The following is a 21,685-nucleotide window of genomic DNA, read 5'->3' as shown; positions in this document are numbered from 1 at the left end:
GGATGACCAATGGGCTCGGCACAGTGCAGCCAGACAGAAGGGGCAGCTGCAGTACCAGAAACTCTTTGTGCAGGGATCCCTGATCCGTCCGTCCGACCCGAATATAGCCTCAACCTCCCCCGTCCATGGAAGTGGATGGGTCACTCACCCTATGGCTACTAGCTCTAACACCATAACTCCCCTAAATACAGTATTTAAGGAACCCTCTGACACCAAAACTTCAGTTCTGATCGACTTACTTACTTCAAGAAAGAACATCAGGAAGACTGTTTTCACAGACAACAAGGTTTACACAAACAGAGGGAAGGATACCCTGAACCTGTGGCAAGACTGCTTGGAACTTTTGTGAATGTCTTCCATCCTTGGCCAAAACCTGGGACTCCCTGACAGAGGAAGGCCTGTAGAAGCCAGACGCATCCTCAGACTTCCCTGGATAGGTGAGACCAGTCCGCTGCAAAGTGCAGGTACAGCGACACTCAGAACCAAAAATCTTTGGGCATCGGGCCCTAAGAGGGATGTCCCAAAGTTAAAGGGTGTAGTGCATTGTGGGAGTTGCAGTCTGGCTTTCACCAAATTTCAAGACACTACTGCACTTCCCTGGACCTCCAGAAATCAAGAGCCTTTAAGTTACTTGAACTGCTACCAAAGCTTGTTGTTCACCAGTCCAGCAACTGACTATTTAACTCACTGCTACATTAAAAGGGCAGTCCACAACACCTGCGACCGATGCCAGCAACGATGCTCTTGTGATTTTTCACCCCTTTTCTGGCAGCACCTTCTCGGTGGGAAAAGCAGCTTTACCTCGGGTCCCATTTAGGAACACCAATAGCCAAGACAACCACTGCACCCTGGCTCCACAGGCCAGGTAAAACTGAACTGACTGTTATGGCCTGGTCCTGGGACCCTCACCATCTCTACTCTCTGAGGGTGGAAAGCAAATTGACCTCTTTGAATGCAATGTTAAATGACAGCTGTATTTAATGCACTTATTTTCCATTGCTTTGAACATTATTAACTCTGGTTACATGTATGCTAATAGGTTCAATTTGGTGTGTGAATTTATCCAACAAAAGGCTCTATTTTTGTAATTGGTGTCAGATTTCTATTGAGTCACCTCAATTACTTCTGAACCATAATAGTACTTTTAAATGCTTACTACATGTTCCTCCAGTAAAGTCTGACTTCTCTTTAGCATTATATCAGGACTGAGCTAAGGGTTTATTGTTGTGAATCCAGAGATCATCTTTGAGGCATTGTGATAATATTGCATGGTAAGTCTACCTAAACATACCACATAATATTCCACTTTCGTACAATTATTATGACTGTCTGTAAATACCAATGATTCTAAATGATGGAATATCTGCATTACAATAAACTACACCCCACCATGTCACTTATAGTGGTAAAATTACAATCAGCTGTTAATGTTTTGCTTTCAATAGTAATTGCATTACTGTCAGTGAGCAGTAATTTCATTACAAGATACATTTTGCCCAGAAATGATTACATTTATACTACGGATGTAGAGCTCTACTTTACTTTACTTTTTTTTTACTCTACTTTTAGTCAATAAGCTTAAAACGTTAAGCTGGGGGTGGTTTGCCCTCCAAGACCAATATCTCACCTCCAGAAATGAAAATGCAATTTTGGTCAAAGCCATTTTTAATGCATGATGATGTCAGCAGTGGCTCCTCCGCTAAGGCGGAGGAGTATCGCCCCACAGGAAAAATAAAATGATAATAACACCATGTTATTCTTTTTTTTTTTCAGTACTGACTCTGTTGTGTTTCTTTTAGGTGCAGGCGGGCTGCCTACAGAGCAGGAGCAGGAGAAGGAGTGGAGGCCACTTTCTAAGTGTGCATGACGTTTTGGCTGGCCGTCTTGGGCTGGCCAAACAGACAAGCGCACTTAGCATGTTCTCGACCCGGCTGTCTTGCATAGCCGGATGAAGAACATGCACATGTTTCCACTACCTCTCTGAGTGCTGAACCAGGCGCTCAGACCAATCACAACGCTGCTGTTGTGCTGATGACAGCAGCATCATGATTGGCTTAGGGGTGTCTGGAAGCCTCTGTGCTTCCTGCATCGACCAAAAAGAATGAAGTCAAGGCAGCGGCCGGCAGATAATTGAAACGTACTTTTTTTCCATTCTTTTTTTTAACCCTCCTACCATCCCCACCACTACTGCCCCATAGCAGCCACTACTGGATGGTGTATGTAACACTGCGCAATATTTCTGCTGCAGATGAATACATGGAAGTATGTGTTACACACGGTGTCCATGTTATTCCCAGGGGGCCGCTCAAGATGTTTACCCATCACCAAAAGGATGGCATATTTCCCCTACTGTCTGTTTTTAATCCATCCATAAATTTGATTCCAATGTAGGCCCCGAATAGGATTTGGGAGAAAATATGTGCAGAGATTCTGGGTGGCTGGGATTACAGCTTCTAGCCAGTATTTCTACACATATTTACCTTTATTACAAGCTAAACACGACTGCATGGAGAATAACTGTGCAGATCCGGTTGTATTCCTCATAGTATTCCCTTATCCATGGGGCTTAATGCACAAATGTATCACCTGTTCTGAACGGGCATCTGGTATAAGGTGGTGGGAGAGGAGGGAGGAGGAGGGATGGGGATAACCGTGTCTAGTAGCGTGAGGCATTACTTGCTCTGTGTCTTTTCTTAGGATCAGGCAAGGGGCAGGTAATAGGAATGGGCTGTAAGGTGGTTTTCCCTGATGGATTTTCGGGCTAGTAAAATTGAGTTGTGGTTCCTGCACCTGGTAAATGCAGGTGCATGAACAACAGCTGATGGGCCTCAGTGCTGAGCTTCTCTTCCAAAGGTTTCCTCCAGTATAACGCCTTCTACTAGCATAAATCTTGGTGGGAAACACGTCATCAACGTGGTCTATGTGATGCACATTTTGTGCTGCACAGCAAGATAACCTAAGCAAAGCTAATGAAAAAGGAAATCTTTGTTTTGAATATTTGTGGACATGTAAGAGAAACATGAAGATAAATATTATAGTACATTGATGTTATAGTGTTCATTTTAAACACCATTCTCCTTTTTCACATATTAGCACCTGTAAACTATTTTATAACTGGTGGTCCGGGACCCCAGGGGTCCACAATGCCTACTCAGAGGGTCCATGGCTATGTTGGAAATTAAATATTTTTAGGCGGGTAATACAGTATGTATAAATTGAGAAGCAAAATTAAATGTACAGCAATTTGAAATTGGAGGCTAAAAACTAAGTTGGTAATAATTAGTTTGATGGAAGCAGTGTATGTACAACAAACCGAGGGCCATTTGTGCAAAGGGCTATTGCCACCATAACGTCACTTTTAGCAATGTTCTGATGGCGACATACCATTCTCCATATTTACTATTCAGTTTTAATCCACGTTTTGCGGCTTACCACCGCCTTGTAAATATGGCTGCTTTTCAAGAACCACTTATGCGGGAAACGGGCGTGCAATGGGTGTTGCTGTGGGCGTTCCACAGCAACATCCATTGCTTTTTTACGCTACCCCAGATTTACAAGGTTGGGGCAGTGCCAAAAACTAAGACCAGGTACTACCTGGTCTTTGAATGGCGATACGAGGAGAAATTACAACACAAGGAGAAGTCATTTATTTCTCCTTGTTTTTTGCTTTTTCGATGTGTGCTGTTTTCTGCAGCACTCACAGAAAGACCACATCACCATTATTGATTGTTTATGTGCAGGAAGGTGTCCCTTCCTCCATATAAATAATCACATAAACAATCGCCCCTGCAGTGCAGGCACCCTAGCTGGCACTAGGCTGCCTTTTTAGCACCAGTGCCAGGGGAAACACATGGGGGGCACTATATTTTGTAATTACAGCGCATCCCTTTGTTTTAAAAAAAAGTGTTGGGGATGGCGTTGCAAAATTTGACGTAGCACCACGCTCCAGCATTTCCTTGTACATATGCCCTCCAATTTATTATGGTTGATGGATGGCCTCAATTAAAGTATTGACTGAAAGAGAGCATATATTAAGAGCAAAGGAGACCACGCAATGCACCAGTCTACAATTAAAAACCTAATTTGGAAAAGATCCTATCTTCCCATTAAAATTACAATTTCGATTTTTCCATTTTTCTTTCTCTATCTGTTAAATTAAATTCATTTAGGTTCAAATAGTAGAAATTGGTTAGGCCAGTTCCCACTTACAGTAATGAGTCTGTGGGGTCCCCGGGTTCCAGGCAGGATGCAGTGAAGTCACAGAAGTCAAAAGGTTAAGACGAACTGTTTTGGAATAAAACCAATCAATAAACCAACATAGAGGCTGAGGTATACCTATCGCAGGCAGCTTTGTATGTGAATAATGATTAAACTCTAAAAGTTCATGAATCGAATTGAAAAGCAGTAACATTGTTATTCTATTCGGAAGATCCTAATAAGCCATCATAAAACTTGTCTTGCACATATGTTAAACTATTAAAATTCACGTTATCGTATTTGTTGCATAATAATGATTGACTTCAAGATTACATTTATTTTCCCCCTAGGTTGAATTTTCTGAGATGACTGGGATATCACAGTACGTGGACATTATGGCTATCCTCATGTCTTCTGGAAAGGCTCAACCAAAGTCAGATGAAAATGTTACAGTGACTGAGGAAACATTTAATAAAGTTCCGGTTTGGTTATATGTTCCAAAAAAATCATCAAGTACAAGAAGGAGAGCAGTGATTTATATCCATGGAGGTGGTTGGTGCTCAGGAAATCCACGTAAGTAGTAAAATTCTGACAAAAATGTACAATTCCTAATGAAAATAGAGTAATATTGTGTTTCTAATTTCAAATCCATTAAAGTGAAGCACAAATATTCCCTATTGATTTAATAAAATGTGTTATTTCGAATGTTATACAATGTTATACAAGTTCTGACAGGAGTATAAATGCTCAATGATTCGTCTTAAGCAGCACTCATGCATGTCATTAGTGTGGACAAATCATGTTCTTGCACATGGACTTCATGACGTACACACAGGGGCTGGGCACCCCATTATTGAAGTAGTAAACGATCTCTCATGCAGTTGTGAGTGGTTGCACAGTCTCTACCAGATAGCCCCAAGTGCTTACGTGGCTAAATTAGTGTGTGCCAAAGGCTTGCTGGTCTAGCACAGGCACTCAAGGGTCTTTCAAGGCCAGATAAAGAAGTGCAACAAAAAAAAGACAAGACAAGAGACCTCCTCCATCTTTGTGCCCGGATATGGAACAACAAAACTCTACCCACGAGGACTGCCCCAACCCTTCTCCCATTAAGGAAGGAGATGAAGACATAGCAAGCCCCCTGTATATCGAAGCTAGAATATCGAGGTATACAAATGTCCGAGTCAAAATATCGAATTCAAAATATCAAAAGGTAAGTATAGATTTTTAATGCCTAACTCCACATATACGTACCATGACATTATACATATTTGCGGAGTTAGGAATAGTAAATCTATACGCACTTACAGTGCGATATTCTGGTCCCCGATATTTTGTCTACAATATTCTTGTATCTCAATAGTCTCAGTATGCAGTAATACAATTGAAGTCACATACCTTTAAAGAACACTGCTTTGTGATGCAGTGGTAGTCCACTGCAGCAGTAGCTACCACTCTAATCACAAAATCAATATGTCTTTGTCTTGGACCCTGTACAGTGCTTTGCTGCCTTTCAGCTAGGTTACTGCCATGAAATCATCACATACCTACACACATACATTCAAAATAACATGCAAGCTATGGTTTTAATTGAAAGCCTCAGATCGTTTGGGTTTACTTAACAAATCAACTCCCCCATCCATTTATCCATACAGTGGATCTTTTTTAGTCCCCTCCAACATTTTTATTAAGCACAGGAATTTTGTGAGATTCTGTAAGTTTCGCATGGCTGCCATTTCACACAATTCTTGGGTGTGGACTGGAAAGGGGAATGATTTGGGGAGAAAAGTTTTCAGCAAGACAGTCTGTCTTGCTGCAAACATGTTCTCCCCAAATCGTTCCCCTTTCCAATTTCTCACGTTACTTTTGAATGAATGCTCTTGTGATCCCATATTCGCGTGAGGTACTTTGAAGAGAATTATATGACAATCTAGGTAATTTCATGCACTTGCCTTAAAAATTATTACAATTTTTCACAAATATGTATACATCCATACTTATAGTCCTTTCCGTCACTGAAAAATTTAACCTGGACATAGATTACTCCTTATTCAAACTTGAATTAACGCCTGCCCACGTGCCCTCAGAGAACTCTCCCGTCCCTAAAGTTCCATTCAGCTTACAAAGAAAGCCACTTTAACCATCTTTTAGGAAACACAATTGCAGTCCTGAGTTTGTCTGCAACTGCTCTCGATCTAGAACAGATCTTATTTAAAAATGATATTGTATTGTCATTGATATAGTACCCTCCTTCACCTCACAAGACCCAAAATTGTGTGGACTGCCAAATTCCTCTTAAGCAAGATACTAGAGGAATTCCGGCTCTCAAACAACTACAGTAGTCAAGTACTTATAATCCCACAATCTTCATTACAGGAATCTCTTGCTTGTAAATGTTCCTCTACAAATAGATTTGCTAAACTTCCCCCGTATGTCCTGACAATATCCTAGACCTCTTCTTCTCTCCGAGGCACTTTTCGTTCTCCTGCCTCCAGGAACAGGTCATTGTCGTTGAAAGGTAGTTTTGTGGAGTTCCTGATCCAACTGTGGGATCGCCGCTCCCAATACCTTCCTTTCCTTTGAGATGAAAGATGTTGGTGTAACATGCCCTCCCATGAATTATGATGGTTTTCTTATGATGCTCACTGAAATTAAAAACATTGTAATGGCAGGGCATTCACCAGTGGTTGAGTGAGTTGTGTTTCAATGCGTCTTGAATATAAGCTGCCAATGCTCTGTTAAGAGAGAGTCTTTCTGCTTCTGCTTTTTGGGTGGTCTTCTTAATTTTGCCTATGAATCGTTTGACCATCCTATTTGCCTGTGGTAGGAGTGTTGCCCCATGATGATGTTGAACAGCAAAGGTTGTTTAGAAACACATGACATTCACTGCTTGTTAAAGGTGGGGTGTTGAGTGGTTTCTCAGTATCAACAAGTCCTAGGACAGGTAAAATGTGACATAGCACACCAATAGCTTTCAGTGGGCTGGCAGACAATAAGATCTTTTACTAGTGGGAAGCATGAGTACCGAGCCATGACTGTGAGGATCATCATCATTAAAATCACAATTAAAACCCCCCGTTGTTAAAAAAAGTAAAAAATCTGACCTTTAAGACAATAAAATCCAGTAAAACAGTTAAAACATCTGGATATATTGATGCTTAAAAACCTAAGTACTTTACAATTCATCGTGCCATTTACCATACAGTCGCAAGTAATTACATTAATACCATGGCAGACCCTGCCAGACAGTACCACTGCATCTAACATACAGGAGGCCAGCTCTGGAATTCATATACAAAAAGGCTAATACAGATACAGAACTTCATCCTGTGGGAAGTACCTGAGATCTAATGGCCCAAGCCCATCCCAAAAATGTTGACAAAGCAATGACGATAGGTGTTTCATATTGCAGTATTCTTTGCACAACGTCATTCCTTCTGGTGCCCAGAGATCTACAAATTGGAGACAGCCACATTTGGCGTGGAGTGGCATAAGCAGAGCAAAGAGCAGGTGGGCAAGAGACTCCAATTGGGCGTGACAAATGGGACAGGATTCTTCGCCTAGAATATCCCATCTTGCTGTGAATGATCTTACTGGTAATGAGCCTACCCTGAATTGGAACTATAGCTTCTGATCATGTGGTGAGGTTATAATATCCCAGTACTGTTCCAACTTTGGGGAGGGCTTTACATCTGGGAAACGTCCCGTAAGTGAGGAAGAGTCACTATTCCTTTGAATGTTATGGGTCACCCAATCCCAGTACCTTTCTTTTAAAATCGCTTTGGGAGGGAACGGGGTATTCTCTGGGTACCCCCATAGCGTTGCCATACCAATACTTATTAGGGTGGCTCTAACCTCCTGCAGCCACTTTATTTTGTTGTGACAGTCTGCTTTGATTAGGTCCTTAAGGCCTGCAGCATAGGATGCCAGTTCAGGTGTTGACCAGATTCTCTTCCAATAGAGTATCTATATTGGGCAGTGACTTCCTACCTAGGTGATGGAGCAGTGGGCATACTGGGGTGCTTTGCGGGAGGTTGATGATCTGACGCAAGAACCTGTTTTCTGCTGTAGCTAATTTAGAAAGATTTTCAAACCCCCAAAGCTCAGCCCTGTATAAAGCAGAGTTGATGACTTTCATGTTATATGTTTGCAGGGCTGGACTAACTGGTTTAGTAAAGGATGTGTTGAACTCAGTTTGCAGGTTTCCAGCCAATTGTCGGTGCTACAAGGAGGTGATATCAAGCTGCCGGTTCCACCTCATGTCCCTGTCCATGATGATCCCCAATTATGTAAAGTTGGTTACTTCTTCTAAGGGCCACTTATTTAGCACTATACCTCCTCTGAATGTTCTATGAGGGTTAAAAGACATAAATTTCATTTTTGACGTGTTAATTTCGAGGCCCTTGGATGGCAGAACTCTACAAAAAGTAGCTGAGCTCGCTGGAGGCCGCTCTGTGTTTTTGTGATAATTAACGTGTCATCCGCGAACATGAAGATGGGGATTCTAACACAGGCTAGAGCTGGGGCATCAGTGGGGGTAGACTTCAAAAATTTTGCAATCCTGCTGATAAAATAGTGTTGGTGCGATTACGCAACCTTGACAGACACCTTTCTCTATGGGAAAGGGATTCTTAACATTACCCTGCAAGCCCCATCTCATTTTGGCATAATTACCCTCGTGAAGTCTGACAATGAGGGATTGCAGTTCGGGGGATCCCCATCTCTTGCAGTACTACCCATAATTTGCTACGGGAGACGAGGTCGAAAGCTGACTTAAGATCCACAAAGGCAGCATACAAGCTGCCCTTGTCAGGGACCACCGTCTTCCAATATAGCAAAATAAAACGAAATATGTGATCAATAGTACTGGTACAAGCCCGAAAGCCAGCCTGAAGTGCAGATAAGATGCCCTATTTGTCTATCCAATCCTGGACCTTATTTAGGAATAGCGGTCCCATAATCTTTTGGAAGGGGTCTTTTAGGCTAATTGGCATATAGTTTCCAGGGTGAGATTTATCCCCTTTTTTAAAAACAGGGATTATCTCAGCCCCTTTCCAAGAGTATGGAACTGGTACACCCTTGGCAATTTCATTGGCCAATAGCACAATATACCAACACCATTTAGGCTTGTCACGAAGAAATATGTCGGCTGGGATTCCATCTGCGACTGGTGCTTTGCCTCCCATTACAGCTCCCAGTGCAAGGCTGACATCTGCCTCGTCAAAAGCCGAACTGTGATAGTACGAGTGTGGGGGCTCCTCCGCCTCACTTTTGTCTGGACTACTGGCATATTGGTTTAAAATGGTTGACCCATTGATCCTGGCTTACATGATTTTGTGGCTGTGACAAATGGTCCCCCGTCCCACTTTACTACGTTCCAAAATTGTTTAGAACATTTGCTTGCACATGCCCGTTTGAGGTCCTGCCATCTGTTCTCCTCCCATGCTTTCTTGGCCTTCTCCTGGGGCACCCATGTTGGTTCACCTTGCAAATCGTACTTTGCTGGGGCCCCCTTCTCTAATTGCATCCCCTAGGGACCTGCGCGCCACTTTGCAGTCTTCATTGAACCACTGGCAGGTTTTTTGGGATGAGTACCCCTAGCCTTACTTTGCTTTACAAAATGAGTGCGCAGCCAGGCAAAAACTTTGTCATGAAAAACAATTACAGACTCAGAAAATACGGGATTGGCCATATATGCCTCCAGCTCAGCAATTACGCCATCAAAGTCTGAGGAGATGTTATCTAGGACGTCTGGTTTCTCAAGTATATTAACCCATTTTAGTCATCTCATGTCATTTGTGGGAACCACATTGAGACTGAGCAATTCACTGCCTGGCTGAGTGGGTTCTTTCTGCGGCAGTAGGTTGAGGACGCACACAGGGGGTTGTGGTAGCTCTCTAACCGCTCTCTTACAACCATATCCCTAAGCGCGTGCCATAGCTGCAAGTTGGTCAGTAAATAGTCTATGCGGCTAGCACTATGGCCATTATTAAATGTGCAAGCCCCTTGTCTTTCAGATGGGGACCTACCATTTGCTGCCTGTAGGCCTTTCTCCAGACAGATGGAATTTATTTGAATTGCCACATCCGGCCTTTTTTTCATGGTTACTAATTCTAGTTTTGGGATGCCCCACTGATCATCTTTCTCATCAGTAAGATTACATTTCTCATTAGTAAGAGGCTCAAAAGACACATTAAGATCACCAGCAATTATGACGTTAGAGCAGAGTTCTCCAATCTGTGGGGCGCGCCCCCCCAGGGGGGCACGACACCATCTCAGGGGGGGCTCGCACTCCACACTAAACTCTTACCTTTGTTGGTATTTTACTGTCCACCATCGCAAATCAAGTCACAGTAACAGAGGGTTGTTGAAGGGAGGGAGGGGAAATAGATAAGGCAGGATGTGCGCTTTTGTCATGTAAAGAGCTCAGTTAACCTTCCCAAGAGGGGGTTAATTGGTAGAGCTGGAATGCTTCAGCTGCAGTGGGAGGCAGGGTCTCCTCTGCTAAAACCGAAAGCAAATGAACAGACAGTCCTCCTGTTCCTTTGCGTTCGATTTCATAGCAGAGGAGACTCCTTGCCTCCCACTGCAGCTGAAATGACTGCCTCTTCGTTGCAACCTCACACTGTACTTAATGAGTGTTGTCATTTTTAGGAGAATAAGGAATCACAGGTGAAAATATATTTAGTGCCTAGAAGCCACGGTCCAAAGTAGAGTAAAGCAGCTAGTAACAAGGAGTGCGATTTGCAAATTACTGTTTAATCAGATCTGGTCGGGGGTTGTTCTTCAGCTCCCTCCATCAGATTAAAATAAACTATCACCTCCCATCCACGTGTGCTGAGAGGCTGAGGGGGGCACAGGTGTCCGGCTGCACTGCTAGGGTCTAAAGCGCCATGCGGCACACACTCTCTAAAAGGCGGCCTCGATGCACTCTGTCTAACTCACCCACCTCTCCTGACCAGGCTGTGACTGCTAGAGATCAGGCTTTCAGCAGACAGTCAGACAGTGAACCACAAACACGAGGCTTAGGCAGATTGCAGAACTGTTCTGTAAAAGAGTGGCGAGCCGAGTGCCTCCCTGACCCCCCCTCCAAAAAAAATACAACAGAAAAATTTGATTCAATCACACAGTGTGCTGCATTGGATTTACGTTGTGGCATAAAACTAATGCAGCGCGCTAGGTGAAATTAACTCAGCATGTTCAGAAAAGTGATCCCCTATTTTAGAAAATGTTCATTTCTATGTGGCGCTTTCCAATACTCGGACTAATTTAACGTAATTAAACATTTAAACGCACTTACCCCGAACACGAGTTTATCATTTGCTGCAGCTCCACTCCAGTCATGCTTGCTATGACCTGCTGCCTGATCCCATTCAAGTATCAATAAACCAGCCGTCAACCTGACCCACAGCCATGTGTGCAGCTACTCGGTGCCAGTGATCAGGGGTGGAAAGAGACAGCGGCCTGCACATGATTCCACCCACTTACTCCACTCCTAAGCAACCCGCTACCTTGGGGCAGAAAGATATGGGGAGCAGGGGAATGGTTCAGGGTTATACACCTCTGTCCTAAAGCTCTCCCAGCAAAGCTCACCACTACAATTTAAAATAAAATAACAGCACTCACCGTCCGCGCCGTCCCAGCTCCTGCCTCCCGCTGTCCCGCGTTTCCTGCAGCTATCCTCAGGAAAGCCAGTAAGCCACCCACAGACAGCCTCCCTTCCCTCCACCAATCACAATCGCAATGGCAGCGTTGTGATTGGTAAGGTGCAGTGGAGAGCACCCCAGCCTGGCCATTTTCTCTATGTAGGTTGCATGCAGCAGCCTACAAAGAGGAAAGGGAGAGTGCGTATGACTGCTTTGGTCAGCCCCAGGGCCTACCAAAGCAGTGAAGACCCACAACAGTGCCACTCCCCCCTGCCCTTGAGCAGGACCGCCCACCCTCCCTCCCACAACTAGGCACTCCAGGCACTTCTGCTTTCTCGCAGTGCAAGAAGCAGAAACATAAAATGGTAATTTTACCATTTTATGTTTCTGCTTCGCGCACTGCACTGCGAGAAAGCAGTGGGCGATGCCCCAATGGAGGAGCCGCCACTGCTTTCACGCTCACCCTGCACTCACAGCGATCACAATGCCCTCACACTGGTCCCGTTGCACTCACACCATTCACCCGCTCACCTTGAATTCACAGTGATCACTCTGCACTCACAATGCACTTGCGCTGTTCACCCTGTACCTCACCCGGCAGTCACATGAGCACACTACTCAACCTGCACTCATGTGATACTTCACTAACCTGTCCCCCTCACTACTCAATCTGCAATCTCACTCAAATAAGCCCATCATTAACCATACATTCATTCGTCCCACTCTGCACTTACATCCGCATTGAAATTCATATGGTCACCTCACTCACCCTGCAGTCACTCCTCTTACCCTACTCTCACACTGTTGCATGGCTCACCGTGCCCTCACATGGGCACTCCTGCCACCCACACAGTGCAGAGGTTTAAAGTGCCTGCTACAAAGAACATGTACCAAGCAGATCACTGAACTGACTGTGAGTAAACAATGAGTAGTGCTATAAAAAAATTAAATGTTTGCCAGAAAGGTGCTATAGAGAGATGGGGTGCATTGTTGGTGAGTGGTAGTGAGGAAATTCATGGAGAAGGAGGAAATGGGGAGGGGGCGCCAAAACAGAGCGTTGCACTGTGTGCGACCAGTGCTAGGGCCAGCACTGGATGGGAGTGTTAGCCCCCACCCGAGGTTCTGGTCTAGTTGCGCCCCTGTACACAAGTATGGGCATGTCGTGCCTCATCACAGTTTTCGTCTTAAATTACAAAAATACATATTTACATGCACTGCAATCCAGCCTTTCAGGGGGCCCCTTGATAGAGGCAGCTCTGTTTTTGCCCTATTGGCCTGAAATAATTCCTAAACAGATTCTAGTAAATACTGTTTTGCTTCATTTTTTGTAATGTGATTGTTATGAGAGAGTCTATTGCTATTTGCAGAGAAATGTTTTTTTCCTCATGCAACAACCATAAAAAAGTTAATTTTAGATCAAAACGGGTCCTCACATATGAGAAATTGGAGGATATCCCAGATATTATTCGCTGTAAAATTAGTGGGCTGCTGCTTTGTTACAACAGTGAAAACACACATCACTATCTCTGAATATTAGATGTATACACTTTTAGAATTTTGACCATAGCGCCTGTGCACCATTAGTACCCTGGCTAAAGAGGGTATGGCAGAGCTGAAAGTGAATCATTTAATCTCAAAGCGCTTCTGAACAGGGGCCCCCAAAATAGTATTGGCCCAGGGCACCCAAAATTCTTAACATGTCCCTGCCACCACAAAGTCTATCAGACAACATTGCTCTGAAGTAAAATAGGCAACATCATTAATTTATTATCAGTTCTACTTTTTTTTAAACATAGCCCGACATGTCCTAAACCCCCACTGCTTCAGACAAGCAACTTATCGTACCACTAAGGAATTCTCAATTAGGTGTTCGTTCAGCGCCCTCTCTTTGGACTTTCACCTGTCTCTTCGAATCCATTACTGGTTGGTGGGCAATTATCCCATTATAGTGCTGCCTAAAACATTTGTTAATGGTTTCTAAAGAAGAATGGTTTCTCGTGTACCAACTCTGAACTAGGGAGTGCTTGAAAAATCTGATAACACGGTCTCCCTTACAGTCACTGTTTTGGCTTAAAATGTCTGCAGAATATTCAGCTTTGAGAGAAACTGCTATCAAAACTCTCTTGCCTTTCAGCTCATCCTATTTATGTGAGATCGGGTTCTCAGCACTTGCGGTAATAAAGACTAAGTACCGTTCACAACTGGATGTGGAGCACAACCTGAGGATGGCAGTAGCAAAAATCCATCCACAGATTGACAGTCTATGTGGCTAAAAACAGGCACACCCATCACATTTATGTTGGTGGTGTTATTATTAATCTATGTCATGTGTAAAATAAAGCATCCTAGTAAAAACAATTTCCACACATTGTATCTTCGAAAATTGTGTTTTGAGCTGTGTAATAAGCCTCTATCATTTCACCACACCCACTCACAAAACTGCAGTTTACTAAACAAACTATTTTGTTGAACATTATTTGCTGGATATCGCCCGTGATATGCGCGTGGCGGTCGATTATGTACTGTTCCAGATTTCAGAAATTTCTGTCAGGTAGTGGAGGGCCCAACATCTAAAAAAATTCAGCTGGGGGGGCTCAACCTACAAAAGTTTGAAGACCTCTGTGTTAGAGCCCCTGGAATACCGGTCTAATAAAAAGTCGAGAGCCGCTATAACTTCTGACTTTTTCCCATTTGTCCCCCTTGCATATACATTATAAATGTCAACTAGTAGCTGGGATATGGTAATTTAGTTAGCCTGTACGGTAGAGAGGATCCACCATCCAGGTTTCCTGTAAAAGACAAATGTCAAAAAGCTCAATAAAGGTGTTCCAATCGGGAGATGTGACCTTTGTCCTCAGCCCAGCTATATTCCAATTGTAAAGAAAACAGTGGTTCTGTTGGGTGAAAGAATTTCTTTGCGCATAAAGCATTAGTCAAACGCTATCTGAATAATATGCAATGTCATGTTATAAGCAACACACCAAACAGTATGTATGTTAATCTGATTGTTTATATAAATTAGGTCATTCATATATGCATCTATATTATCCACAAATATTTTGGAGAGACCGTCAAATAACAATGTGATAACAAATAGTGACACAGTGACAATTGGTGCTCAGTGACAACGTGCGTGATATATACACAATAGTTAAAAGCGGCAAAAAGCGGCAAAAACTGCTCACCTATGTTACATGTGAGAGCAGTTGAATCACTGGGGCTCCACAAATATATCTATAAGTAAATGGGGTGCATTAGAATTGATCCATATATTCATCCGCTTAAATTAAGCTGAATGGCAACAGGTTAAAGCTCACCTATTTTCATATGAAGTGCTGACTCTATTCCGGGCGCTTCTATCTCGTAAATGTAGGCAGCAGGCAAAAATCCTTGCTCATCAAACAAAGTTAACTGTAAGGGATTAGTGCACGATTTAGAAAACTGAGAGCAAGGATGCAGAATTTAAGTAAAGGGGCGCTAAACAGACGTGCACTGGTTACCTCATTCAGAAATGTGGGCGGTAGGCAAAAAGTCCTTGCTCGCCTTGTAGAATCGGCAGCAGCGCTCATTGTGAGTCAGCACAAGTAGCTGAGGATGACGTGCGCGAGTACGCCGAACGTTGTGGGTAACCTAGCAACGAACAAAGCTGGCGCCAAAGAACGTACACTGTCATCAGACGTTACCAGGGTAACTGTGTCAAAGAGCATCAGGGAGGGGCGGGTAACGCAGGAATTACGCCGTGCGAGTAGCCAGCTACTGTATTCAAGGTAGTATCAGTGATATCATGTATTATGAAACTCTTAAATCAAATTCCGGAAAAAATTAACATTTATACAGGACTCGGGTGCGATGCCGAGGTACAGGGTACAATTAACACCAGTTATCCATGTTATATTGTTGTACAATTAACACCAGTAATCCATATTATATTGTCATACAGTTGTACAATCATGTGGTAACTACAACACAACGCAGTAATATTAAAATTCCCTTGTAATGTAAACTTCATTATTAGGTAGAATCTATCTAGACAGTACAAACGTCTTGATATATAGAGAATATATTACCATGCACACAGAAGGTTCAGAAGGCAGCGTAGTGCAAAAATTGTAAGACAATGCAAGGCGTGCGATCTATGCCACGAGGGAACAACATTTGTGTACACTGATAGAACATATAAACCTCCCCAGTTTACTAATTGTAACAGCATGAATGTCATATATGCCATTCAATGCCCCTGTGGCCTCATATATGTTGGGCAAACGACTCAGAAAGTAAAGGTCAGAATTTTGCAGCACATGAGCAGAATAAGATGTAAGGTACATGGGGCTCCCATGGTTGAACATTATATGTCACACCAACATTCTCCCAACACCCTCACATGGTGGGTACTAGAAAAGATCATCCCCAATACCAGAGGTGGGTCGATTGCGAGGAACTTGAATTACAAGGAGTGTAGATGGATCCATCTGCTTAACTCAGTCCATGATGGGTTGAACGAGATAGAGGAGATCTCGAAACAAATGGGTCTACTCTAATCTGCCCTATGTGCCCACTTACATCAGCAGTATACATATGTCTTTGCAACAACACAGAGAGACAATCCTAACAATTTTTGAATGAGGTAACCGGTGCACGCCTGTTTAGCGCCCCTTTACTTAAATTCTGCATCCTTGCTCTTAGTTTTCTAAATTGTGCACTAATCCCTTACAGTTAACTTCGTTTGATGAGCAAGGATTTTTGCCTGCCGCCTACATTTACGAGATAGAAGCGCCCGGAATAGAGACGGCACTTCATATGAAAATAGGTGAGCTTTAACCTGTTGCCATTCAGCTTAATTTAAGCGGATGAATATATGGATCAATTCTAACGCACCGCATTTACTTATAGAAACATTTGTGGAGCCCCGAGTGCTACGTGACCAGTGATTCAACTGCTCTCACATGTAACGTAGGTGAGCAGTTTTTGCCGCTTTTTTCCACTATATCCTAAATATAAAGCGTTCTTGATGCGCCTTATTTTAATTAATTGAACTTGAATTGTTCACAGGCCCATCACTACCAAATAATTCTTAAATTGGAACCCCATCCCGAGATTCACGTCGGATGTGTACCACTTTGAAGGGCCCAGACCATATTTGATTTTTAGTCACACTAAGGTGAGTTGCCTGCCACCTTTAGTACATGGGTCCTCCTTGTTCATGCCAACACACCTGATTAAGCCCTCTCGTTAATTACAGGCCGTCACCTCTTGCCCAAGTCCTGATGAAGACCCGCACTGACCTTACAGTAGTGCAGTACGAGGGTTGAAACGTCGACTTTAACGTTTGGACCAGCATATAGAATCTGCGTTAAAACAAATTCTTCTATTGCGCAGTCTTACTATAAATATTCGACCTTCTGGCCATTTTTGAAATTTTCAAGTTTTTAACTATTGTGTATATATCACGCACGTTGTCACTGAGCACCAATTGTCACTGTGTCACTATTTGTTATCACATTGTTATTTGACGGTCTCTACAAAATATTTGTGGATAATATAGATGCATATATGAATGACTTAATTTATATAAACAATCAGATTAACATACAAACTGTTTGGTGTGTTGCTTATAACATGACATTGCATATTATTCAGATAGCGTTTGACTAATGCTTTATGCGCAAATAAATTCTTTCACCCAACAGAACCACTGTTTTCTTTACAATTTATTGCCCAGGTTCTGAGGGATACTGGGTTACCCCATTGTTTGTATAACTACAGCTATTTTCCAAGACATCACAGATATACCAGATGAGGTGTGAAAGCCTGGTCTTTTTCCATTAGAAGTATTAGATGGATCACCACTAGAGACTCCCAACCCTTTCTGCAAAGGATGTGTTGTCAATATGTTCCTAGGCACCAGATCGAGGGTGGTGCACGGGAGCTGACTGCTGGAGAGAATATGAGGGGGGTTCTCTACAAAGTGAAGAAACAACCTGGGGCCCCGGATGGCTTGGGGACTTGCTCAACAGTAAGTTGTTAGCCTCCAATGAAGAGGATCCTGCTAAAAAAGGGGGTGGTTGCCCAAGTGGTCGCCCATGAGGATTACTAGGTGGAAAACGCCTGAACTGAATAGAAGAGCTATCTGGAGGGCACGTGCAAAATTTAATGGCAAGGAGATTTGCAGCGAGGACTGGCTCCTTTAACGTAAGCTCAATACAATCTAGTCGATGGGCTCGAGAAGTGAGTCTATGTACTCTGGGGATATCTTCTCAAATGACTGAACGTAATCCCCTAACATAACAAATCCAATGGATAACTTTGTTTGTCAGGGATTCTGCGCTTTCATTGCCGTTTCTAACATCATATTTAGGTACATTACCCATACAGATTTTAGGAGCTTGAAACAAGTTGGGGCTGGGCAAGTTAGCCAGATGCTGTTGTGGGCTATGTAAAGAATTTCCTGTCCTGGGTAAAGGAGGAGGTCTGGTGCAGGTACGGTGTGCCTGTACTGATGCTGAGTTTAAGCTAGACTCGTTTGGACGGTTTATCCACACAGGGTCGGTGGTTTCCTTGTGAGATGTGACAGGGGAGAGAGACCGGATAGAAACCTTGTTACAGGAGCCCTTATCTATGGTACCTCTCTTGCGTGCATGGTAATTTACCTGGCTAGATTAGGGTGGCTGTCTTGATTTGGAATTTATAATCTCAAGATGGAGTGAATCCTTCTGTAATAAAAGATTGACCATGGAAGTAAGACCCTCAATCATTGTTTGCATAGTCTCTACTTCTAGTCGAAGAGTGTTAATAAGACAATGTTTTTCCTGGGTTCAGTGGTGGAATAAGTGCCTAACTGTATGCTAGGGGATGGATGGAGCCGAGGGGGCAGAGAGAGAGGGGTGTGCAACAACGTATCAACCCTATCACCCTCGAGCGGATCTGCTAGATGTGAAAACCTGTTAGAACAGGAGATATGCAATCCCAACAGTTGGAAGTTGTTGCCTAAGGACTTGTTTGGAACCCAACATCCTCTCCCCATATCTAATATTCCTTCCTGTTGGCGAGCGGGAACTCCTCTTCGAGCAGGCTTGTGGAACATGGCTGGAATAGTTGGCTGACGGCCCGGGCTAGGGTTGGAAGGTTGTGTGGAGCATTAGGGAGATTCAGTACTATCAGCCGGCATAGATGTACCACCCTCTAAAATGCCCTCACATTCACTGATGAGTGTGTCTATCCGAACTAAAACACAATTACTTCCTGGATGTTTCTGTGTCTTCCTGGCCTTTTTCCCCTTATTATCCCTCCCAGTGCTTCCCCCGCCAACCCCACCTCCACTTCTCTCCATGGTTTTTCTTTTTCCCACTCTTATGGGCTTCGTGTTATTAACATCTAGAGACAATCCAACCTTACCAAGTATATACAGAAGTTCGGTGTTAACAATGATCAGGTGTTAGGCTAGATACCCTCATGCACAAGCATAAAATGATTTAAAACAGTAGGTTCGGTATTTAGAGTTCCAATTTGGCAGGGGAACAGCAGAATTAAACAGTACCTGGCAGAGTGTGACCAAATTAGATAATTGCGCGGTCCATAGTCTGTAAGCCACATGAAAAGGGGATGACCCTGCCCTGTCTCTTCCTGGTAATGATGGGCCCGCCCTTGGCCCAAGCATTGCCCGGGCGCATCCCGCGCTGTGAGTGCAGTGACGGGGCTTTAAGCGCCACCTGGCGCGAATTAGGCACATTGGCAGCATCCTCACCGCGATGCATCCTGGGAGCTGATGTTCCTGGCCCCCAGGGGTGTAGCAGCAACTGGCTTGGTCTCCCGTGCTACGGGAGCAGTGACGGGTCTCTAGGCGCCTCCTGGCCCGAACTAGGCACGTTGGCAGTGCCCTCGCTGCTATGCAGGCTGGGACCTGATGTTCCTGGGCCCCCACAGGTGTAGGAGCAACTGGCTCGGACTCATGCTCTGCGGGAGCAGTGACAGGGCTTTAAGCGTCTCCTGGCATGAACTAGGCATTTTGGCAGCGTCCTTGCAGCGATGCAGGCTGGCACCTGATGTTCCTGGGCCCCCATGGGTGTAGCAGCAACTGTCTCGGTCTCCCCAGACTCAGACTGTGATGACGTATTTACTTTAGATCATGTGGCCAAACAGAATAATGGCCACTAAGTCCCACACTTTGTCAGGCAACATGGACATCAGTAAAGGTGCAGGTTTGATAGAAATGTTGGTGCACTGATGCAGATAAGACTCTTTGAGGGTGGTCTTAACCATCTTCGCTAGGATTAGAAAACATATTTTATTGCAGAATAATTGTTTAGTGAATATTTCGATGTCACCTTTATATGTCAGATCTACATTCCAAGTCAAGTCAAAGTATGCTTTATTCGAATTTCATTCATAAAAGCAGAATACAATTACAATAACAGTTACATACAATAGATTAAAATACGATTAAATTGCAATCAGGACAACAGATACAAAGCGTACTTCTACAAATTACTGACTTGATGATACCCTTTAAAAACATACTGTACTATTGGCGGTGAGTGATTTTTTAAGAAAAGGTAATATGATTAGATAAAAATAGATTAAAAACCATGATATAGAAAATTTAAATGCAGAAGAAAATGACATGGCAGAGAATAGTCGAAAGACTAGCAGTCTCTCCCAAACAAGAGAATAGTCAAATGACTAGCAATCTCTGTCTGATCAACCACGCCCAGCCTAGATATTTTGCAGTGGCTACTGAAATCCAGGGCAAAGTGCTAGTACATATAATACGCAGGGCCTCGGTACCACTGGCTGTTCCCAAGTTTTTACACATTGGGGACAGCCAGATACGCCGCGGGGCCGCGTAGAACTTACAAGCAAATAGAAAATTACCGATGGTTTCTTTACTAATTCCACAGGCAGGACATCTATCACAAGATCCCTCTTCCCACTTAGATGACAAAAATTTGAGGGGAAGTGCACCTGCTCTCAATTGAAAAAGGAGCTTCCTTTCTCTGGGCCTTGTTATGATGTCCCAATATGGTTCTAAACAGGGATACATCTTGGCCTCTAGGAACTCTCCGGTCATAGAGCCAGCACTCGAGTTGCTCCAATGCCGGCGGGCAACCATCTCCCAGTAAGTAATCTTTAGAGTGCTTTTAGATGGAAAAATGGCTCTCGCCGGATCGTCCCAGAGTGTGCACATGCCGAGCTCAGAGAGGGATGTCCTAAGCGATTTTAACCATCCTATTTTGTGGTAAACATCGGATCATATGATATCTAAAAAACCCTCTGCATAGTGGGAAAGCACAGAAGTCGTCCATAGCCTGCGCCAATACAGGATCGGACGAAGTTGGACCAAATCTGAAATTGCTCTTCTACCCAGGTCATATTTGAGGGGCAACAATGGGGTGCTTTTAGGAACACCTGTTATTGCCCTAAAAAATTTATTCTCTGAGGATTGAAGAGCAGCAACCTTCTCAAAGCCCCAGAGCTCAGCACCATAGAGAGCGGAGGCTAGAGCTCTTGCTTCGAAACCTGTAGGGCAGGTTTTACAGGTTTGGTCAGTGATTTTCTGTGCTCTAAGCAAATAGCACCGGCCAATTGCCTGTGTCTCAGTGTAGCGATATCAATATGATGCCGCCAACTCTTCTCGCTAGATATATGCATGCCCAAATATGTAAAGGTATTCACTACTTCTAGCGGACGGTCATTTAAAATGATTTTGGATTTAAAGCTACGGTGGGGGTTAAATGTCATAAGCTTTGTTTTGGCAGTATTGACCTCTAGGCCATACTCCCCACAGAAATGGTCAAAGATAGACAAGGCAGACTGCAATCCACTTGGAGTTTTAGATAGGATGAGCGTGT

At 43.6% G+C, this 21,685-nt stretch overlaps 1 protein-coding gene across 1 annotated transcript in view; it reads left to right on the top strand.

Annotated features, from left to right (window-relative positions):
* Positions 1–21,685, top strand: part of LOC146785616 (arylacetamide deacetylase-like) — a 350,497-nt gene that overhangs the window by 71,059 nt on the left and 257,753 nt on the right. Inside the window, exon 2 of the mRNA XM_085634879.1 lies at positions 4,548–4,770. Coding sequence (XP_085491005.1) covers positions 4,548–4,770 — 223 coding nt within the window. The remainder of the gene's footprint in view (positions 1–4,547; positions 4,771–21,685) is intronic.

The sequence above is a fragment of the Triturus cristatus genome, chromosome 11 (assembly GCF_964204655.1).
Source record: "Triturus cristatus chromosome 11, aTriCri1.1, whole genome shotgun sequence".
Classification (NCBI taxonomy): Eukaryota; Metazoa; Chordata; class Amphibia; order Caudata; family Salamandridae; genus Triturus; species Triturus cristatus.
This window is presented reverse-complemented; position numbering and strand designations above follow the sequence as displayed.